General features: G+C 45.3%; 1 protein-coding gene across 3 annotated transcripts in view; it reads left to right on the plus strand.

The window, feature by feature from the left end:
* The window catches only part of TAOK1 (TAO kinase 1), a 98,934-nt gene extending 78,909 nt beyond the window's left edge, over nucleotides 1–20,025 (plus strand). For all 3 annotated transcript variants that reach the window (XM_084650757.1, XM_084650758.1, XM_084650759.1), the window contains 6 exons: nucleotides 604–732; nucleotides 2,589–2,792; nucleotides 3,774–4,013; nucleotides 9,262–9,474; nucleotides 10,980–11,162; nucleotides 16,578–20,025. In XM_084650757.1, the coding sequence (XP_084506883.1) occupies nucleotides 604–732; nucleotides 2,589–2,792; nucleotides 3,774–4,013; nucleotides 9,262–9,474; nucleotides 10,980–11,162; nucleotides 16,578–17,039 (1,431 nt within the window). In that variant the 3' untranslated portion in view covers nucleotides 17,040–20,025. The remainder of the gene's footprint in view (nucleotides 1–603; nucleotides 733–2,588; nucleotides 2,793–3,773; nucleotides 4,014–9,261; nucleotides 9,475–10,979; nucleotides 11,163–16,577) is intronic.
* Nucleotides 20,026–21,530: the final 1,505 nt, after the last annotated feature.

Here is a 21,530-nt window from a genome sequence, read left to right on the forward strand (position 1 = left end):
TCTGAGGGTATGTCTACACTGCAAAACTAACAAAAGCCAGGGCAGCAAATCTCAGAGCCTAAGTCTACGGACTCAGGCTTGCGCTATGGCACTAAAAATAGCAGCGTAGACATTCCTCCTCGGGATCTGAGACCCACTCCCTTTGCCGGCTTGCAGAGCCCAAGCTCCAGCCAAAGCAAGAATGTCTGCGTACTCCTTTTAATGTCCTAGCGCGAGACCGAGTCTGCAGACCTGGGCTCTGAGACTCACTGCTGCAGCATTTTTTTTCTTTTTTTTAAACAGTGTCCTTCTACTCTGAGTGTCTCTCTACGGCTTTCCCTGTCATAGGGGAGTCGACTTCATTACTAGTTTAAAAGTAAGCTAGAGCTTAGGTCTAAGTAGTAAAGCACTGAGTAAAGACTGTCAATGGGTGCATTCATGGGGGGAAACTGAGAAATGAGAGAGAGCAGATTTTTGCACAGTCTTGATTCTCTTGGAAAGGCGTGGTGAGTATATGTTAAAGGTGCAAAGCAATAGCAATTCGCATGGGGTCTGAAATGGAAGTGGAGATCTGTTAAACTGTTTGAGTCACAGAAATTCATTGGGTTTTGTCTTCTGGTGTAGGCTAAAGTGATGGCCAATGAAGAAAAGAAATTTCAACAACATATTCAGGCCCAGCAAAAGAAAGAACTGAACAGCTTCCTGGAGTCCCAGAAGAGAGAATACAAGCTCCGTAAAGAACAGCTCAAAGAGGTAACCCCTCTGTTATGAGAACAATAAAGTACTAATTGTACTAATACAATTGTATTTGTATGATAAATTGTACTAATACACAACTCCTAGAATCAAGAGATGCCAATATGTTGCAAAGTAATTTTTAATATGATCATGGCAAATTCTGTATTGTGATTCCAGTCAGACGCTTACTGAAGACATCACTTGTAATGTTTGTCATTGATCTTAAAACAAAGTGTGTGTTTTTATGCTTATCCACATAGTTGTCTACTGAAATGCAGGTTTGTCCATTCTTTAATACTGTTTCCCAGTTTAGCGCCCGCCAAGGTGCTTACAAACTTAAGAATGCTAGGGAGTGAGAGAGTAGTTTAGGAAAGAGAGTTCTCACTGTTAAGAGGTAAAGCAGCATACTATGGAATATATCTTATAGCGGCATCTCTTGTAAATAGAAGACCATTCACTATTGTAATTAGTGAAATTTTTCATCACTGGGTTATCGATACCTCTATTGGATAAGCAGGAATGTAGAGCAGTGAAGGTGAACTCTTGAAGTTTTGCTAAAGAATAACTTCTATAAGATGGTAAAAGGAGTGGGAGAAGCTATTTAGGGTAGATAACCACTGTATTATTTTGAAAATCGTGATCTTCTTCAGCTCCATAGGGACCTATAGGTGCAGACTTCCTGGTTCCTTTTACAGACTGACATCAAACCACCATTGAGTTTTTGAAAGAGCCATTTAATTCTAAACTATTAACTCCTGTGATTCAACTTTGGAACGAGCAGTTAACAAATCCAGAAACAAATAACCCCCAACATAGCTATTCCCTGGGAGGGAGAAGCCTGGGAAGTAGTAGGTCTGAGAGACCTGTAAAGCTGTGATGGGTTGGAATCTTCCTCTGGTCATACAATAGATAGTATTTAAAGAACAATGCCCTATGATGTGTTGACTCTCCTTGATAAAATACAGTGGCATTCTGTGTGGTATTAACTCTTTTATATGTGGGGACTAGTCTAATAACAGTACTGGTCCATCTAGTATGTATTACTTCTCAAATTATAGGGAGAGCTTGTGTAAACAGACTAATTCCTGACTTTGTCAAAGTTGTTTTTGAATTGAAGGGTGTCTCAAATTTAGCATCCAAGTTTGAAAACATGGCCAATCATCTCTCCTATTTACTGCCTTATACTGTTTCTTTGTAAATTATGGGTCCTTGATAACTGAGTCCTGCCTTGGGACTTAAATGTATTATAAATATCTCTATGTAATGGCCCCAAAGCACTTAAGCATGTTCTTAAGTGCTTTGCAAGATCAGGGCCTATATAAACAATATTGGTAAATGACATCGGATGAATTTGTCCTGGTCCCATTGTCATCCCAGCTGTGATATGTCAGTGGCTAGGTCATATACTTGTATGTATGTATAAATCTTAAACCATTCCATTGGAAGTTGGAATGAGATGGAAAGGTTTTTTCCCTCTGGAGAGGCCAATAGAAGTGCCTCATAAATTGGAATTTACACGAATACAAGTAGCATTACATCATCAGTGATAGAATATATTATTCTCAAGCTTTTGTATCCTTTTACACTTGTCTAAAGGAAACTCAAAGGCAAACCAATGTTTTGAAGTTAACTTAAAATGAAAGACTCAAGAAAATGTACAGTTAAAGCAGCCAAAATTCAACTTGTCCCCTGGAATCGCCATAGATATGCAATATCATACACTTTGCTGAGAGTTCTGCAATATCTGGGCACAAGAGGACGAAGTAACACAGCCTAACCAAAGTGTAGTTGATTATGCAGATCAGCACAGTTGTTCACTGTCAAACAGCTTAATGTGATTATTCTGAAATTAATTATCCTGGTCTTGTCAGGAGCTGAATGAAAACCAGAGCACTCCAAAGAAGGAGAAGCAGGAGTGGCTCTCCAAACAGAAGGAGAACATTCAGCATTTCCAGGCAGAGGAGGAGGCCAACTTGCTGCGGCGCCAGAGACAGTATTTGGAGCTGGAGTGCCGTCGCTTTAAGAGAAGAATGCTTCTCGGGCGCCATAACCTGGAACAGGACTTAGTTCGGGAGGTGAGAGAGCAGGGGAGGAGTAAAAACCCATGAACCATGTTAGTCCCAGATACACCATATAGGACACCTACTGTGTAGCCAAAACCCTGTGCTTGGTACAGAATGTGGTGTTGCCTGATCTAGGGTGACTTTTGTAATAGACCAGTTTAAATGGGCGCATTGTGGTGAAAACCAACATGCCAGTTTAATGGATCATTCATTGTCAAAGTCTCACTGCTATACGTTATGTAGGGAAGTGTAAACAAAAGCAAATGGATAATAGTGGACAGCATTAAAGACCTCTTTAGAAAGCGTCTACTATGGTTAATGCTACGATTTTGTCATGGAGGTCGCAGAAATCATGGAATCCATGACTTCCAGAGACCTTCATGACTTCAGCCTGTGGCAGCTGGGAACTTTGAGCTGCAGTGAGTGGCGGGGATACCCCACAGCACTCTGCTTCCGTGGGCCACAAGCTCCAAACCACTGTGAGTGGTGGGGCTCCAAGCCGAAGGCGGCGGGGGATCCTGGAGCTCTGAGCCCCCATGGGCGGTGGGGCCCCCAAACTCCAAGCCAGGGCCTGCCCAGCTACCGCAGGCGGTGTAGGAACCCCGCAACTCCCATTTTGTCAGGATGTTTTTAGTAAAAGTCATGGACAGGTCTCGGGCTTCCATAAATTTTTCTTTATTGCCTGTGACCTGTCCATGACTTTTACTAAAGATATCTGTGACAGAATCTTAGACTTAACTGTGGTAAATTGGAATTGTTTAGCAGCCATGACAGAAAGAAGCAATGTGAAGTGATTTATTTTTTGACCACCTTTCCTAATATTTTATACCTGATACCTACCACAAGTAAGTTGCAGAAAAACCCTGGTGTACCATCTAAATTGCTTTGGGTGTGCTTTGGTAGAACCATTGAAATGCACTGCGGTGAACGTGATCCCAATTAAGCTAGGTACACAAATAACTCATGGCAATTAATTCTCGCTCTGTGGCTCAGGAGTTAAATAAAAGGCAGACGCAGAAGGATCTGGAGCACGCCATGTTGCTGCGACAGCATGAGTCTATGCAAGAACTGGAGTTCCGCCATCTCAATACCATCCAGAAGATGCGTTGCGAGCTGATCAGGCTTCAGCACCAAACTGAGCTCACAAACCAGCTGGAATACAACAAGCGACGAGAGCGTGAGCTAAGGCGTAAGCATGTCATGGAAGTTCGACAGCAGCCTAAGAGTCTGAAGGTATTGCGTAATATTGGAGCGTGATCGAGATGGGGAGGGGGAGTAAACAGGCCATGTTTTGTGCTCCCAGGCACAGTGCAGTGCAGGGCTGGTCTACCCAACAGTTACAACTATGTCACAGTGTCAAGCACCATCATGGTTCCAGTTTTTGGTGTATGGGAGTCCTTAAGGTCTTTAACCATGTTCTGTAACTGGGCTAAAGCCCTTTGCACCACACCGCCAGCCTCTCCTTCTTTAAGGTCTTTCATGAAGCTCAGTTATTCAAGGAGGTTTATAACTACATAAGGAAAAGGAGTACTTTGTGGCACCTTCGAGACGAACCAATGTATTTGAGCATAAGCTTTCGTGAGCTACAGCTCACTTCATCGGATGCATTCAGTGGACGCTGAATCCATCCGATGAAGTGACCTGTAGCTCACGAAAGCTTATGCTCAAATAAATTGGTTCGTCTCGAAGGTGCCACAAGTACTCCTTTTCTTTTTGCGAATACAGACTAACACGGCTGCTACTCTGAAACCTATAACCACATAGTACATGTCTTTATTCTATTAAAAAAGCAACTCTTCACAATGCCTGCATTACTTAACCAAGCAATCAGATGATCTTGCTATCTTAACTTTCATCCTTCCCCACCCACCGCCCCATTGTTTCCCATAATCATCTATTGTTCTTCCCATAATGAACGATTGTAAAATTTTCAAGACGGGCACTCTGGGCCAGATCCTTAACAGGTGTGCATTGGCATAGTTTGATTGATTTCATTTGAGCAGCACCACTTTATAGCAGCTGAGGCTCTGGTCCTGTCTGCTTTTGTTCTATATGGGGCTATGCATATATGTTGAGCTACGTAAATAATGGGACGTGGCTAAGGTCCCCGTGACACCATATGTATTGGCAGTAACTGGATCCCATCACTGGGTTGTACTTGTGTTGCAGGCAGGCCCCTACTACACCATCCCTCACTTCTTTAAAAAGATGCTGCTCAGCAGCTGCAATTTGGCTTCCCTTTTAAAAGGTTAAATTCTATTAGAAGTTGGATTTTAAATATTTTTATCCTTGCAGGCCCCCACCCCCCCCGCACCCCAGTCCCTACCCCCGCCCAAAATAATCCACCCTTCTATCATGAAGGAATCATTTTGAAAGCCTAATTTTGCTGCTGCACATGGAAATAAAATATGAACAAGCTCTCCAGCTAACAGGCTATGGATGTGCTCCCCTTAGTAGTGTCGGTGGACAAGCAAATGCAAATAAAAAATATTAACCAATGCAACATCAGAGGGGAAAAGAATTTAATGATAACCCGCCTCACGTTCTGTCCTGTGCTTACGCTGGTGTCTGAGCAGAACTGTCGTGCGTCTGTCGTGGAGGCTGTTAGTATTTACATTATAAGCCCATCTCTTCATCCATAGAAGTCCCGTTGTCTCATGGGAGGTGCTTAGCGAATGGGATATAAGTCCCTTCACATCGCTGCCTGGTCCTGTGCAGAGGGAGACTCCTTCACTCCACCCAGGATTTCAGCTGTGCCCAGAGCAGAATATGCCGTGTGCCTTACGGAGCATGGGGTTCCTTTGTTGCTCTAGGTCTCTGGGAGTCGTGATTTGCCCATCTGACTCAGTTCACACCAACTGTAGGTTGTTTTCTTGACAGAAATTGTCTGGAAAATAACCATCTTGGAAACAGTACTTCTGCAGTGAAAAGGAATGATTTATCAATCTCCTGATATTCAATAGCTAAATCCTGACTGCTGACCACAGGGGACCATCTGATCAGTGTGTTCCGAATCTCCAAGGGTATAGCCCAGAAATAGCTGATGACTTCACAAAGAAGCAGTCCTGCATTATGAGCTGAATAAAACTGAAGCAGCTGCATTAGGTTGATCCTTCTGAAGCTAACCGTGAATTGTGGCTCCCCAAGGGGATATGGTACAGCACAAGCAGACAATGTGTCCATATTCATTCCCTCCCTGAAATTGGCCCCTGGTTGGCAGTTACAGCAGAGAAGTCAAGGGACCTGACTGGGTCATGGAGACTGAACCCCCTTACAGGTCATCCCCACAGGGCAGGCTCAAGCGTACTGGCAGGGAGTGTGGGAAGCTTACACTGCTGCATGTGCTGTACCTGCTTTGTGATTAATGAAGGACTTCAGAGTCCAGAGAGTCAGTCCAGCACCTTTTGCCAGCACTGAATCTGTGTACACAGAACACTAATAGTGAAGACCATTGGAATAACGATACTGCTTGAAGTCCAATACTTGCTTTATTGGAACTGTTCACTAGAATTAACTCTTTCCCTCACTTCTGAACAGTGCATGCACATGGTTTATTGGCTGCCGTTGTTACCTAGATTCTCTCTTCAGCGACGTTTTCCTTTATTAAAGGGCCCAAGTTACAGGGCTCTCCTTTGCTGCTTACTGACTCCTTTTATACTGAGAGTAAGGTTTTCACAATCAGATGTCTGTTTGTAGTCATTGGCTGCTCCTGAAGGAATGGTAACTAGAAGTAATCCTTTAATGAAAAGTTCTCTGTTATAATTATTCTGAGTGTCTTACTTGTTACCCTCTTTCTGGTAACTCACAATGCAAGACCAACATGATCCAGTCATAAACCTGACTGGAAAACTTACCCTTGCCTCTGTTTCCTGTTGTTAAAGCCTGTGCATTGGAAAGTTATAAATAAAGTCTGGTGTACAAGAGAAACTTCACAGAAAGTGAGGAGAAATGCATTGCGACTCCCTGGCTGTGACCAAGTCTTCGATAGAAATGCATGGCCTACAAGCACTTCCCTGCAGGGCAGGGGTAGGGAGAGCAGCCAGAAGGGCTTTCGTGCAGGGAAATGGCTTTTGGTTAATTTAGAAAGAGTAAAAGTCCCGTCTTCCCCTCTGTGATACGTGTGTCAGCGAAATAGAAAGAGAGTGCATACAGGCATTCTGCACCAGGGAATCAGGGTGTTCTTTGGAAACCAGGCCAGTGTTTCTCACATGCGGCCACCAGAGGCTTTTCTTGTGATTAGGGCCTCCGAGGCAGTAACTTCAGGGCGGGGGGTGGTTTGCAAGCAGTGGCCCCTTCCCCAGGGCCACCAGCGGAGGTTGGGTCCTGCCCTCTCCGGAGCCACAAATGCCAGAGGAGCAGGCAGCCAGTGAGTTCCCCACTTTCCTGGGGGCGGTGAGAGTCAGGCTTCAGCCCCGGGTGGTGGGCAGCAGGCTACAGTCTTAGGGTTTGGGGCTGTGGCTCTGGACCCCAGCAGAGGTGCTGCCCCATGGCTCACTGCCCCTCCCACTTCCTCCCCCACCCCCGGCATCACCCCTGGTTCCTGCTGCTGCCTCATCCCTCCATCATCCCTGACCCCTGCTGTCTCCCTGCTCACTTCCCCATCCAGGGCTTAATTTGTGCCCTGACTTGCCAGGGCTGAGTAAGAATGCTGTGAAAAGTGATATTAACAAACATACAAATATTACTTTTCACAGCAGCAGACTCACTAGCTAGCAAGTCTTAAAAAAAAGAGGGGGGGCACCTTATTTGTGTTTCTATTCTGTGTAGATCCAGTAAAGAATAGAAACAATTGAACATGATTTTTATTATTGAGTCTACAAAAAACCTCTACCTGAATAAATTATGGACATGGATCTGTGCATATATATTTGTTTTTCCTGAAGTTAATTAAGTGTTTTAGGAAAAATTGTCAGAGCATCCACCAGCAAGAATTGGTGGCTGCACTCTGAGGCCACCAAAAATTTCGTTGTGAGAACCCTTTAGGCAGTGAGGTATTAAGGAAATATAGAACAGGGCCCGAGCTATTTTATGCTCCCACAGGGCCCTTCTAGATAGCCACAAACGCTGTGCTTTACCTGCCTCTAAGGCAGCTGAACCAACTTCAGCACTGCTTAGTAGAGTGGCTGACAGTCGGGAGGTGCTAGTAAAAGCAGCTGTCTTCCCTGTCCAGGTGCCAGGGCTTCTCCATGGAACGGGGCGGAAATCCATTCCCACCCCTGCTACTGTACTGCTACAGCACCTTTAAACATCAGGCCCATGGAGGGACTGACCGTGCAGCCCAGAGTCAGTGCTCTGTGTTGCCACTGCTGAAACCTCTGATTTTGTTCCCAGCCTTTCTGTTCTTCTCCAGTCTGGCAGGGGCTGGGAGCGTTTCTAGGTTTCATCTTCCTTCCTTGGAGTGAATGCCACGTGTAGCTTAGCTGTGACATCTCAGAGGCTGTTCCTTGTTTGGCTAAAGCGAATCCCATCCAGTGCTCAGGTGGAAGGGTGGTAACCATAGTAATAATTGTAGAGCATGTCCCAGCTCAGGATCTCAAAGCACTGTACAGGTCCCTTGTGAGGATGGTAAGGATGAACCAGATGCGAACACTGAAACACAGAGAGAATTAATTTACCAAAAGTTACACAGCAAGTCAGAAGCAAATCCAGGTACTTAACCCTATCTAGTGACTCCTAATCTTTTGTTTTCAGTGCTAACTGACACTTCTTGACAACGCATAGAGCTTTGGGTGCAAAAGGAGAGCACAGGAATGACCTCGGGTCTCCAGCAGGTGCCTCGAAGGGGGTGGGGGAGGGACTTGTATATTTAAGTGTTTGTTAGATTAGGCAGGATACTACTACATATGACGACTCCCTCTTCCAGATATAAAATATGGGTCCCCTGCTAACCAAGTAATGTTACCAAACCAGTACTGGTCAAAATTTTCCTTGATAAAATAATGCTTTACTGCAAACCCTTATGAAAGTAAGGTCCTAGCATCAGAGGTTAAAATACAAATTTCCGTCATTGAATCCTAAATAAAAAATGATCTCTCTGTACACAAAATATTCCTAGTTTGCGTTTTTCACAGCAATAAATCCAGGCACAGCCATGTGTAAGTAAGGCTTTAACGGCTAATAACTATTACTCCTATCACACAAGAAGTCTTCTGAATCCAAGGACTGAATCCAGTCCAGTGGCAAATGGGTCCCTTTGTGTAGTGACAGCTGAATGTAGTCTGGAGCTTTGGTAGAAAAGTGTCATCTGTATTCTAATTGTTTTGCACACCAACAAAATGTAACTAGCAAAGTGGCAAAGCAGCTGCAGCAGCATGATCTCTGTCTCTTGTGTGCTCATCACTTTACTCTTCACACTTTTTATATTCATATACATTTGTGGGATTTGTGAACTCCTTCCTACCCTTGAATATGGAATGAAATATCACTGAATATATTGCTTCCATCTTTGACATATGCTGGGTTTTTTCCTCCTTCTCTCTAGTCTAAAGAACTACAAATAAAGAAGCAGTTTCAGGACACATGCAAGATCCAAACCAGACAGTACAAAGCACTGAGAAACCATCTGCTGGAGACCACACCAAAGAGTGAACACAAAGCTGTCCTGAAACGGCTCAAGGAAGAGCAGACCCGGAAACTGGCCATCCTAGCTGAGCAGTATGATCACAGCATCAATGAAATGCTCTCAACACAAGCTGTGAGTGCCTCTGAGACCTAGTATACATATGCTTAGCCCAACATATCAGTTTGCATTTTGACCTGTGGTCACCCTGACAGCAGGGTTGTTTTCTTCCTTTGCCACACATGCAGCACCCAGATTCAGATCCCAGACTTAGTCCTTCATATCCTGCAGAAGCAGCCTTCAAATCCCGAGGAAATACTCACTACCCACTTCAGTCAGTCCTGAGTTACCATGACAGAGGTGCATAGTAAGTGTTTCCTTTTAATCTGAGGGCTGCATTTGCACCAAGCCTGCATCTTTGAATTCAGCTGCTTCTTATGGAGCACCAATATGCTACTTCAACCTGGCCTTTTAGTCAGTTAAATGCTTCTAGATATAAACCTGAAATGATATTGACACTCACGTTGAAAGCTTAGTAAATGCCATTTTAACTAATGACTATTCACTATATGCATAATACTTCGGGTCCCTGCTGTAACTGCATTAGAATTTTCTTTTCATATCCTTAGTGCAGTGGCTCCTAACCTTCCTTGTTTTGAGACCCCTTTGACACGGATCAGCAGATGGTGCGCTCCTAGCTGATCATAACTGCTTGCTCTAGGTCCTAGCATAGTGGCCCCTGTATCTCCTTTTCCTGTTCATCCTCCTCTTGAATTTGTTTTTCTCTTTATTTGCCTTTGCTCACCCTCTCCTCTCATTCCAACCCTATCAGAAGCTTATGCTGCTTGCTTTTGGGAAGGATATGTTGATGGCTTCATAGGCTGGGCCCGATGTGTCTACCTGCTGGGGCTGAGTCTGTGGGAGCGGAGAATAGAAGTTTGGACGAGTAAGTTGCTACCTGAGCCTGCATCCCTGGACATTGCTTCCTGTGTTGGGGAGTACTGGGGAGCAGGGAGGAAAGCAAGAGGCTGCCCACTGCTTTAAGAGCAGATTTGCAAGGGAACTGTTGTGAATCTGGGCTCATGCAGCTTTTCCTGCCCTCTCTGCTTTGCATTCAAGAATGGCACTCCCACGCTGGGTAACGCGGCCTTAGTGTAGGCATGGTGAGAGTTAAAGCTCATGGTTGTGTAACTGGCTTGAGGCTGTTAAGCTGTGCTGCTAGTTACTGTTCTGCATTGGCAGGGAGGTGTGCTAGGAGCCGTTTCCCGTCTTGAACTAGGATTCTGTGCAAACGTCCAGTAAATCTGGCATTCCATTTAGCCACTTGTATGCAACACAGGAGAACTTTTCTTTTTCTAAGCTTCCCACAAGCGAGAGCTGTAGATGTTAGTGCCATTTAGCCAGCCTTCAGCTCTCCCTGTAGGGGGCCAGAGCTGTTCAGAGACCACTCTGTAGTGCAGCTTGCGGCAGCATTGCCATCTTACTGCCCCCAGTGTTTGTCACTGTGTGTTCCCTGTTCACTGAAAGTGGATACAATAGAAGGCAATTGTATTGCTAAGAAAACAAACGTTTTCCCCCGTACAGTGTGTCACGAGTGGCTGTCCCCCTGTGAAACATCTCTATTGTCTTCCTCCTCACAGCTGCGTTTGGATGAGGCGCAGGAAGCGGAGTGCCAGGTTTTGAAGATGCAGCTGCAGCAAGAATTGGAGCTGCTGAATGCATATCAGAGTAAAATCAAAATGCAGGCTGAGGCCCAGCATGATCGGGAGTTGCGTGAACTGGAACAGAGGGTGTCCCTTCGCAGGGCCCTCCTGGAGCAGAAGGTAAGGGCGGCTGAGGGGCCTTGGGAGCAGCAGTCAGCATTGGCCATGTTCCAAGAGTTTGACTATGAAAAGCTAATGTTAACGGGACAATGCTACAGTACTGGTTTTGACCCTTCCCTGGGTTCTCTCACCTGAGAGGCAAAATGGCATCATACTAGTCACTGGAGGAGTTCCTCTTGTCCCATCACTGATAGCGATAGGGAGAATGGGGTCTTGGTCTGCTCAGGGTGACAGTGCTGTGGCACATAGTAGGGCTGAGGTGCAGTGTGCCTGGACCTTGGGTAGTGAAAGGGGAGCCGTTTGTATCGAACTCCATGACCTCCTCCTCCTCCTGGCTGGACTGCAGGGCTCCATCAAGTTCTAACTGATGGAGGGAAGGCTGCTATGATGGTGAGTCTTCAGGTAGAAGGGGAAAAGCAGTGTTCTCTCCATTGTCCCTGGCAGTGGATTCTCTCTCCACGTTCAGGAGAGGGAAGATGTAACACAGCAAAGGAGAGTTTCTATAATTTTCTCTGGTATCAGGAATAGTGAACTTCAAGTAGAAAGGGTGGAGTGCACCAGCACAGATTTGTGATGGGGGCTACCCTGAACAGAAATGTTTGTTGTATGCAGCTTCACTCCATTAAAAGTCTATGAAGACTCAGCTGTGATACCTCTGTAAAATGACTTTGATTAAAGTTAGACAGCCATTGAGAAGAAACATGATAGTCAAATCATAGTTAAAAAGTCCAGAGGTCTGACCCTAATCCCATTACAAACTGGAGCAGCCAGACACAAAAACAGAGAATCCACTGAGCTCCAGAGCTTGGTATAGAATTGCTTACCCATACCAAGCATGCCTCCCTGTGCTACACCAAATCTGGGTTGTGAAACTGTGTATCATGGCCGCATACTAAGCACGTCACAGCAAAGAAAAATATCCTCCTGACCTTCGTCCTGTAGAATTTCCCCTGTTGACTTACCCCTATGGGTTGTCAGACATTGTAACTTTGATGCTGACTGACAGTTAATACATTTGTGGCATAGAAGTAAGATATACTTGCTTGCTTCTCTCAGAGTAACCAATGTATGTTCAGCCAGCAAAGACCACTCATCTGAATTATGCTACTCATCTACTGGGCAGTGGGAAAACTAGTCTAAGAAAGCTGTGTCTTCTGCTTACCCATGGCCCTTTTGCAGGTTACTGAATCTTCACAAGTGGCTACGTCTGTGAAAACTAAGTTACTATGTAGGACTTTCTGGTGTAATATTTGCCTCTAAACTGCAGTGTTACATTTATTTTATTCCCATTAAAATGTCAGTTTGAAAAACTAACAGTTTACAACACAGCAGTACTCTTGGAACCTGCTTTCAAATAAATATTTGTATTGTAACTATTGCTACCTGGTGGCGCAGTCTGAGATGTATCTTTTGGAAGCATGTGTGTAATAGTCTGTTGCTAGTCACTCGGTTTTGTGGGTGCAATTCGGATGTGTTCTGATGTTGCATTGCGCATAACCAAGAGAAAGTCTGGCATCAAGTTACATTAGAGGCTGAAATTAGGCCAGTGATTTAAAGGAGGACAGGTTAGCCAAAAATGAATTCAATGCAAATTATTCGTTATGGGCCTGATCCAAAGCCTACTTGAGTGGAAGATCCCTGTGAATTGGCTTTTGGCCTCAGTTACGATGAGAGGACGTTTAGCAAAGCTCCATTCAGGGAGGAGAAAGATAAGATCTTGGCATCCTTTTGCTTTAGCTTCTGTTGTTAGAACTGTTCTCAGGGCCAAGAGATCCTGCAGTATTTTTTTTTTTTTAACTGATGTGCCTCTTTACAGTGATGTGTTCAGTCACTTACCACCTTTAAAGTAGGGTTGTAGCAACAAAATTAAATGGTTCAAACAGTAAGAGCCTGTATATCACAGACATGCACAATGCATATAATTAACAGCTAGCAGAGAAGTGCAAAGCTTGAGCTAACAGTGAGGCTGCATTCCTTGGGCTGCCTGGTTGGAGTTACTGCTGATTAGTGGCCACCCAGGAAAAAAATGGGGACCCATGTGGAATAAATGGGAATGTGCTGTTTCTCAAAGCGTTGTCCTTTCAGTTGTTGTAGGCTGTCTTGACTCTTTTGATGCTCAATGATGTGATACGATGTGTCCACATGCAGGCTAACTGAAGCTTTGACTTAGGACTGGAGACAAGTGTCGATTTTAAAATGCCTCTGTATTTTTATTGGTTGTCTCTAGCAAAGTACATAGAGCTTTGGCCCCTTCCCAGCAGAGCGCTATTTATTGTATGATGGTGCCCATCGCTCTAGGAATTGAGCAGTGTCTGTGGCTTGGATGAAGGCAAAGGCATATACATAGCCAGCCTCCTCAGTTGGCATTTTTCCAATGGTGTAAGTTTCCTAGTGTGTCAGTAGTGAGCTTTGCCCTGTACACATGGGGAGTGTACATTCTAAAGATCTAGATGTATAATATGCTTCTCATGCTGCTTCAAGTACCTCGCCCAGCAAGACCCTCTGAACCTCTAAGTCATCTCTAGGTGATGTAGCTTTAACACAATGAAATGTACGAGTCCACATGTGCAATTGAATTGTATCTAAGTTCTGTTTTTAACTTTCAGCCTTCACCATGGCGTCACCTGCAGTGTTACGCATATCTATTATGTTGTATTTAAGGCAATGTTACTTCTGAAATAGAAATAGACTTTGCATTGATTGCAATAGTTTGGGCAGGGTCTGGGAAGCCTTGCTAAGCACAAATGCAAACAATTGTGAGTAAATAGATTTATTAAGGATCCTGAATATCCATGTTTCACAAAACAGGGTCGTTCTTCACAAACAGCGTTTGTGCTTGGGCTGCAGCCTGAGCTCTGGGACCCTCCCACCTCACAGAGTCCTAGAGCCTGAGTCTGAACATCTACACTACAGGTGAATAGCCCCTTAGCTCAGGCCCCTTGAGCCTGAGTCAGCTGGCACTGCTCAGCTGTGGCAGTTGTATATCTAAGGGATTGAGCAGCCAGCCATGTGAGCTTCACCATCCAGGTACAGGCAAATGAGTTAAGATTACATTGTGGCAGTCTTCTCTGAATATTCTTTGTAGCCACTTTGCCCCCTGTGTGTTAAAAAGACATAACTAACAACAGTAATTTTAAAGAAACAACCTCTTCCTGTATTGTTTTTGTGGCTGAAATACAAGACTTGTTTGTCAGGACACCTAGGTTCTCTTCCCAGCTCTGCTACTTTGCACTGCCACTTCCCTGCTGTGTGTCTTTGTTTTCCTCACTTATAAAACAGGGGTGATTTCTTACCTAGTTCACAGGGAGGATGGGCCTTAATTCATTAATGTCTGTAAAGCTGTAAAGCTCTTTGCACTTTTCCAGATGGATGCTGCTGTCTAAATTCAAGAGATTATTAGCCTCTTAAAACTCGGCCGGGGGGGGGGGGGGGAGGAGAATATAGAGTCTGATTCTTACTTATTGTAAAGCCCCTTTTTGTGTTAATAAGAAACAGACCCCGAATACATCACGTCTGGCTTTTTTTCTTCCTTGTTCCCCTCTTAGCTTGGACAGTGAAACTAACCCGGTCAGTTCTCTCCTGTTGGTGATGCTTGGGTTTCCAACACTGAAGGTTACTTCTTGGGGAATTCTGCGTCACTGCACGTGTGCAGAATTCATGCCCCCTCCAGATTTCTTTGCTTCCCCACAGAAAAATGACTTCTGGTAGGAAAGCAAAGGGAAGCTACAAGAGCGGTCATGTGCCCCTCCCCGGTAGTGCAGGCAGGTCGGTTTGGGTGCCTAGAGCAGCTGGTAGAGGCGTAAATCAAGGCTCCTTTACATTGCCAGGGTGGTGTAAAGGACAGTGTGGCCTTATAGATGCTTATGGTGCTTTAGTGATTAGAACTGGTCTAAAATTCTTGGACTGAAAAATTTCCTATAAAAAGATGTGCTTCCCTGGCATATGCTGTCAGCCAGCCACTCCGTGGCTTTTAGGCAGAGTGAGCTGGCCGCCTGCCTAGCTTTTACCTGGCCTAAGCCTTACACAGGGAGCTAGATCCTTTACCTCATCAGGGCCCACACTGTTTCTCAAAGCCGCAAGAAATCAGCAAGTGAGGGAAGGCAGCATCTCAAACCCCAAATGGTGGAGGTGATGACTCATGCTGGAGCAGATTGTTTCCTGAATTGTAGATTAAACTACTGTACATATTCCCTGATTAAATGCCCTGAGAATGGTTACAAGCAAACAAGTGTTAATCTCCAGCACTTGTGAGTCCTGGGGCCCCTCTGGGGTGAGAGAGAGTCTCTCTTGTGGGAATGTTGTTGCTGAAAGGAGTGGAGATGTCGGCATGCAAGCAGAGTCAGTTTCTTTTTTCCCCCTTCCCTTCATTCTTTGTGACCAAGCCCAATAATGGCTTCTCCGTGGCATGGAGAAATAATGGAGCAATTGTTGGGTCTGAGTGTTTAACCCCAAGAATTTCCACAAGAGGAGATAATAAATCGCAGGCCAAAATTCACCCTTGCGCCAGGGGCCATCAGGAGGCTTGTGCACCATATTCCCTGTGCCTAAATGGCTGATGTCCATGCCTTGCACAAGGGCCATTAAAAAGTGATTTGCAGTGTTCTTACTGAAGAGAGACTGTGTCGTATCAAGAGCTGGAGATGCTCCCAACTCCGTTGGTCATTTGCAAATCATCCAGCTAATAATCTGCCCAGAATGCAGATATCTCCACCTACGTTACTGTTTTGTTTTTGAAGCGGGAAGAAGCCCCGTTGATCACATGTAAGAGAGAGCAGCAGGTTAATGAGACATTAGAAACCAATTTAGGAAAGGAGTAAGGTCAAAGTGATGAACATAAGCCAAAACCAATTGGAAGACTGGCTCTGAAGGGGAAAGCAGGCAGATCTGTTAGTAAGTTGCCATTCTGAAGGAGAGTTGTTGTCACTAGATTCAGCTGACAACGGTTCAGACCAGTTGCTGTTGGATTGGTAGGTGACTGACAACCATGCAGTCGTTCTGCTTGAAGCACCTTGTCCCTAGGTCAGGGGGTGAGCAGTAGATTTTGCTGCTGCATCTTAGATTTGAAATCTGAGCTCGTGAAGACATAGATTTGGATTTGAATCCCAGAAGCCCTGATGTAATGTGTGAAACACCAGGAAATAGGATGGTGGAGCTCCTCACACCTGGGTTCCATCCCTGCTGTCCAGCCCCTCTCACTTTTTGGCGCCCAGGTCCACGTGTCCAAGAAACCCCAGATTGTTGTTTTGCATTCATAATGGAGAGTATGCCTCTGGCCCCTGCAGCTGATCTAGTCTTTGGCTGAACAGCAAGGCCAGGGATATGTAAACTCAGCCTTGCAATGAACCTGGTTGCGCTTGCTGTGTCTCTAAAGGTGTGCTGCTCCTACAGACTCCCTTTTCTCTTTCCTTCCCTCAGATTGAGGAGGAGATGCTGGCGTTGCAGAATGAGCGCACCGAACGGATACGAAGCCTGCTGGAGCGTCAAGCCCGCGAGATTGAAGCCTTTGATTCAGAAAGCATGAGGCTAGGTTTCAGTAACATGGTTCTGTCTAATCTCTCCCCCGAGGCGTTCAGCCACAGCTACCCGGGAGCTTCTGGCTGGTCCCACAATCCTACTGGGGGTGCGGGACCTCACTGGGGTCATCCCATGGGTGGCCCACCACAAGCTTGGGGCCATCCAATGCAAGGTGGACCCCAGCCATGGGGTCACCCCTCAGGGCCCATGCAAGGGGTACCTCGAGGTAGTGCTATAGGGGTCCGCAATAGCCCCCAGGCTCTGAGGCGGACTGCTTCTGGGGGACGGACGGAGCAGGGCATGAGCAGGAGCACAAGTGTTACTTCACAAATATCCAATGGTTCACACATGTCTTATACATAACTTAAACAGGAACTGCGGGTGGCAATTCCACCAGAGCTGTCTGCCAACAGAAACTGCCTACAGATGCATCCCAGCAGCCTCCTCAATGTGGGACTGCAGCGCGATGCTGGGTGACCATGGAGTATTGTATTCATTTTGTAAAGCACTCTGTTTTGTGTCTACTAACTGGGATGTCATAGTATTTGGCTGCAGGGTTTGTTTTTTTAATTTTTATGTTTTGGGGGGGCCTGGGGAGGGGATCTAAGACATATATGCAACTAGTCAGAGAAGTTGGCTGTCGGTTATGGCATTGAAGCTGCACAAGGGCTCAGACTGCTTTAACCCCCGCTCCCTATAGAGTGTTGGGAAGAGTTCAAACCTTCTCTAATGTCCAAACCTCTTACCAGCCACCTGAGCAGACCAGGTGGGCTGAAAATAAGTCACTACCTGGCGGAGAAGCAGCTGTGTTTTCTGCCCATTGTTTATCATGAAATTGGCGACATTTCTAGGTGTTGCCTCAGGAAGAGAGGAATTAAAGGAACTGTAGGTGAGGTAGAGGGGCAAGAGGAAAGGCTTTGCTTGCTGAGATGACAGGGATCAACACAGACCCTTGCCACCCAAGTGCATGCTCTCTATTGCACTATGAGGTGAGCTTTCTCCAAGGGCATAGGTTGGCTTCCTGGGCACCACACTGGTAGATGTGTGTGCGGGGGAGGGCTGGAAATGTTTAAAATCCGGCTTAGCATCTTTGCACTCCCCTGGCTGTGCTGGTGGCAGGGGTGTCATGCTTTGGAGGAGGTTGGGAAGAAGAGCATAAATAATAAAAGAACACTTGTATGGCTAATACTGTGACATCTCACCTTAGCTAAGCATCAGAATAATTCGTGGAGCCCTAAATAGTTCTTTTGCTCTGTTCTTCAGAAACCTTGGACTTACAGCCAATCAATCTGAAATGCCAGAGGTATTTTGAAAGATGCCATAGTCACAAAATGCCATTGATCGGGGTTTTCATTACTACACTGCGTACACCAGTTTATTACCTTTTGGCTTGTTGCAATTTCCTGTTTACATGTTGAGTGTAGCCAACTGTTTCAATGTTTAGTTGCCATAGTGTACCAGGAGGAGCTGAGCCAATGACTCTTTACCAGCTGCTGACTAACCTACATCACCACTGTAGATCTTGCTGCATGTGAAGCTCCTTTGTATTATTTTGGTTGCCACAGTACTTTACAATTTTACAGGCCATTGAGACTTTGTGATCATTTGGTAGCATGTCACACCACATGTAGGAAGCACTATTTCCAGATGGCTCTTATCAGAGCTGCTGTACTACTGAAAGGGAGCAAAAGAGGTTGGGGAGTAAATTAAAAAAAATTAAATTAAAAAGGTCAGAGAGTCTGAAAATAAATGGAATGACTTTTGTGGCTATGTCTCAACCCTTAATGTGTTGTGAAAGACTAGTACCAGTGGTGGGGAGTTCTGGGCAGGTCAGCACCATGAGATTCAGATGAGAATAGGTGGATTAAGCTTGGTTTGCGGTAGAGATTTTCTTCCTGGGGACTGACCAGCCAGAGTTCTTTGTAAATTACTTGCCTTGCACACTAATCATCTTGAAGAAAACACTAGCTGCTAACTCTAGGATTTGCATTTAACATGTTCATAGGGCTCACAAGCAGGGTTTTCCGAATGTGTTTGTCCATGTGACATGTTTATATAGAAATACTCCAATGTGTCGCTGCTGTTCAGTTTTCTCAACAGTGTGACATTCTTTTGTTAACTAAATTAAAATCCACTCCAGATCCTTAACTCTTAGCCAATGTCTGGTGAATCCAAACTTCAGGATTTCCAGTGTCTCGGTATATCATATCACTCGGAACAAAGATGGACATGATACCAAAATACATTTGATTAACCCTTTGGCAGGGCCTGGTAGTATTAACCGTGTTCGCAGAAGTTTGGGATGAGGCGGTGAAGCCACTGGGGAATACGCCCGTTGGTTACCCTGTAGGACAGGTATGTTTGGGACAAAGATGAACTCTCTGACTTCTTATTCCCCTTGAGACGCATCTCTGTGTGGGATGGATGTTTTCTCTTCTAGCTGTTCTTTTGCATTAAAATGTTCAAATGAAATTAAGGAAAATCACCTTCATTTTCCTGTTTTAAGAAAAAAAAAATCAAAAGCCAAACACCTATGTTGGATCTTACCACCTTGGGTTGGAGGGTGTATCCACAGCACGGTGCTAATATGCAATGTTTAGGGGTTCTCACCTACTCCTAATCCCAGACAGCAGCAGTGATGGAAACTGTACTTCACAATTCAGGGGTTTCATCCTTTTGCTTCTGTTATGGTTTGAATTTGGCCAAAGTCTCTGGCTTAAATTGAGCTACTTCAAGAAGAGTTCCCTCAAACCATCTCTTTGTGTAATGTAAAGCATGACTAAATGCTGGACCCAAATGATGTCTATCACATATTGGCTTTTTTGTTTCCAAAAAAATTGTGTAGTAACCATTTTTACATGTATATCATGTGCAGACCTGGACTATTCCAATGAGTTAATATTTTAATTAAAATAGTTTGCAAAAACTGATTCAGATCAACTGGTATAAGTGTGTGTCTCTGTGTGTACATGTGGGGAACAGAACCTACCTTCCGAATGAGTTTGATCTCAAGAGTTGTTTCCCAATTACTCAGTTGTTGTAATCTGTGGGAATTGCTTCATATTGTGTAGTGGAGGTATATGAGGTAAATTAGTGTATATATAATGTGATATCTTATAGATATCATATATATCACATTCAAAGCTTTGTGACATATATGTATAAATATAAAATCAAAATATTCCAGAGACGCAAACGCTTTCTGAATCAGTTTGCAAACTCCATTTTAAAAAAATTAAAACTAAGTACTTCACACTGTACTATACCCTCTCACTCACGCTGCCGTGCTGTACTGTACCCTCCCACCCACTCACGCCCCTGCGCTGAACTGTACCCTCCCTCCCTCCCACGCCGCCGCGCTGAACTGTACCCTCCCTCCCTCCCACGCCGCCGCGCTGTACTGTACCCTCCCTCCCTCCCACGCCGCCGCGCTGTACTGTACCCTCCCTCCCTCCCACGCCGCCGCGCTGTACTGTACCCTCCCTCCCTCCCTCCCACGCCACCATGCTGTACTGTACCCTCCCTCCCTCCCTCCCACGCCGCCGCGCTGTACTGCACCCTCCCTCCCACGCCGCCGCGCTGTACTGCACCCTCCCTCCCTCCCTCTCACGGCCCCGCACTGTAATGTACCCTCCCACCCACCCTCCCACGCCGCTGCGCTGTACTGTACCCTCCCTCCCAGTCACATCCCCGCGCTGTACTGAACCCTCCCATCCACCCACTCACGGCCCCGCACTGTAATGTACCCTCCCTCCTACCCACCCTCTTATGCCGCCGTGCTGTACTGAACCCTCCCACCCACCCTCTCACGCCGCCGCAGTGTACTGTACCCTCCCTCCCAGTCACGCCCCCGCGCTGTACTGAACCCTCCCATCCACCCACTCACGCTCCAACCAGGGCTTTAAAAATACTGTTGTTTGTAAATTGTGAAAACTACTCCCAGTGTCTCAGCAAGATGCTAGTTTTCCATCTTCTATGTGAGGATTAACACTGGGAAAATGTCTCTGTGTATATTACTTTACAATTTTTATGACAGTATTTTAAAATACTGGTGCCAGCTTGACACCTACTGTATATTATTCTGTGTGTTTGTTTTTTTCCCCTTTGCAGAGACCTTAAATTTTAGTCCAGAGGTGCAATAGCAGGAGAGTTGGCATTTTTCACCTCTTTAATCATATTAGACTTCTTTTGATTTTGTTAATTAAAATCAGTGCAAGGGACCTTTGTTTGTTGTGGTGTCTGGAAAACAGAGGCCACCTCTCCCTTCCCCATTGAATGTTGTGCACTTAATTCCTTGGACACAACACTGGAACTTTCACCTGCATTCAGTCTAACCTGTAAACTACAAAGGGGATGAAAACCAAACACGGGACCGTGCAGTAACAAAGCATTGAACGGGGAAGTCCCTGTGGACATTTCTTATCTACAAGTCCTGCCTTGGGGCAGACTAGAGCTGCTGTACTTTCAGTACATCCTCAGTTCATTGTCAGTCCAGTGCACAGAGTACATGGTGCTGGATACTGGAATAATACTGCTTATTCTCACAAAGGGGAAAATGGCCTGTTGAACTCAAAACCTTGATCCTGTCCACTCTTCGTTGGCGAAAATAAATTGTATTATATCAGTACCTACTGTTACTCTGTTACATACGCACCTCTCTCTGGAGAGAGATCTAATACTATCTCCTTTGTATCTGTTTATATACTCTCTGTGTGTGCACACAACTCGTGCTCTGCCTTTCTGTCAGGGCACTTAGCAGTCCCTCAGCTGATAAGCGGACAGGACAGTTTGTTCAGCAGGGCTGTGTTAGGGGGAGGATGTGAGCAGAAGTGCACAAGGGTTGAATGGAGTGGG

This window comes from Lepidochelys olivacea (genome assembly GCF_965140295.1).
Source record: "Lepidochelys olivacea isolate rLepOli2 genome assembly, chromosome: 17".
NCBI classification, from domain to species: Eukaryota; Metazoa; Chordata; order Testudines; family Cheloniidae; genus Lepidochelys; species Lepidochelys olivacea.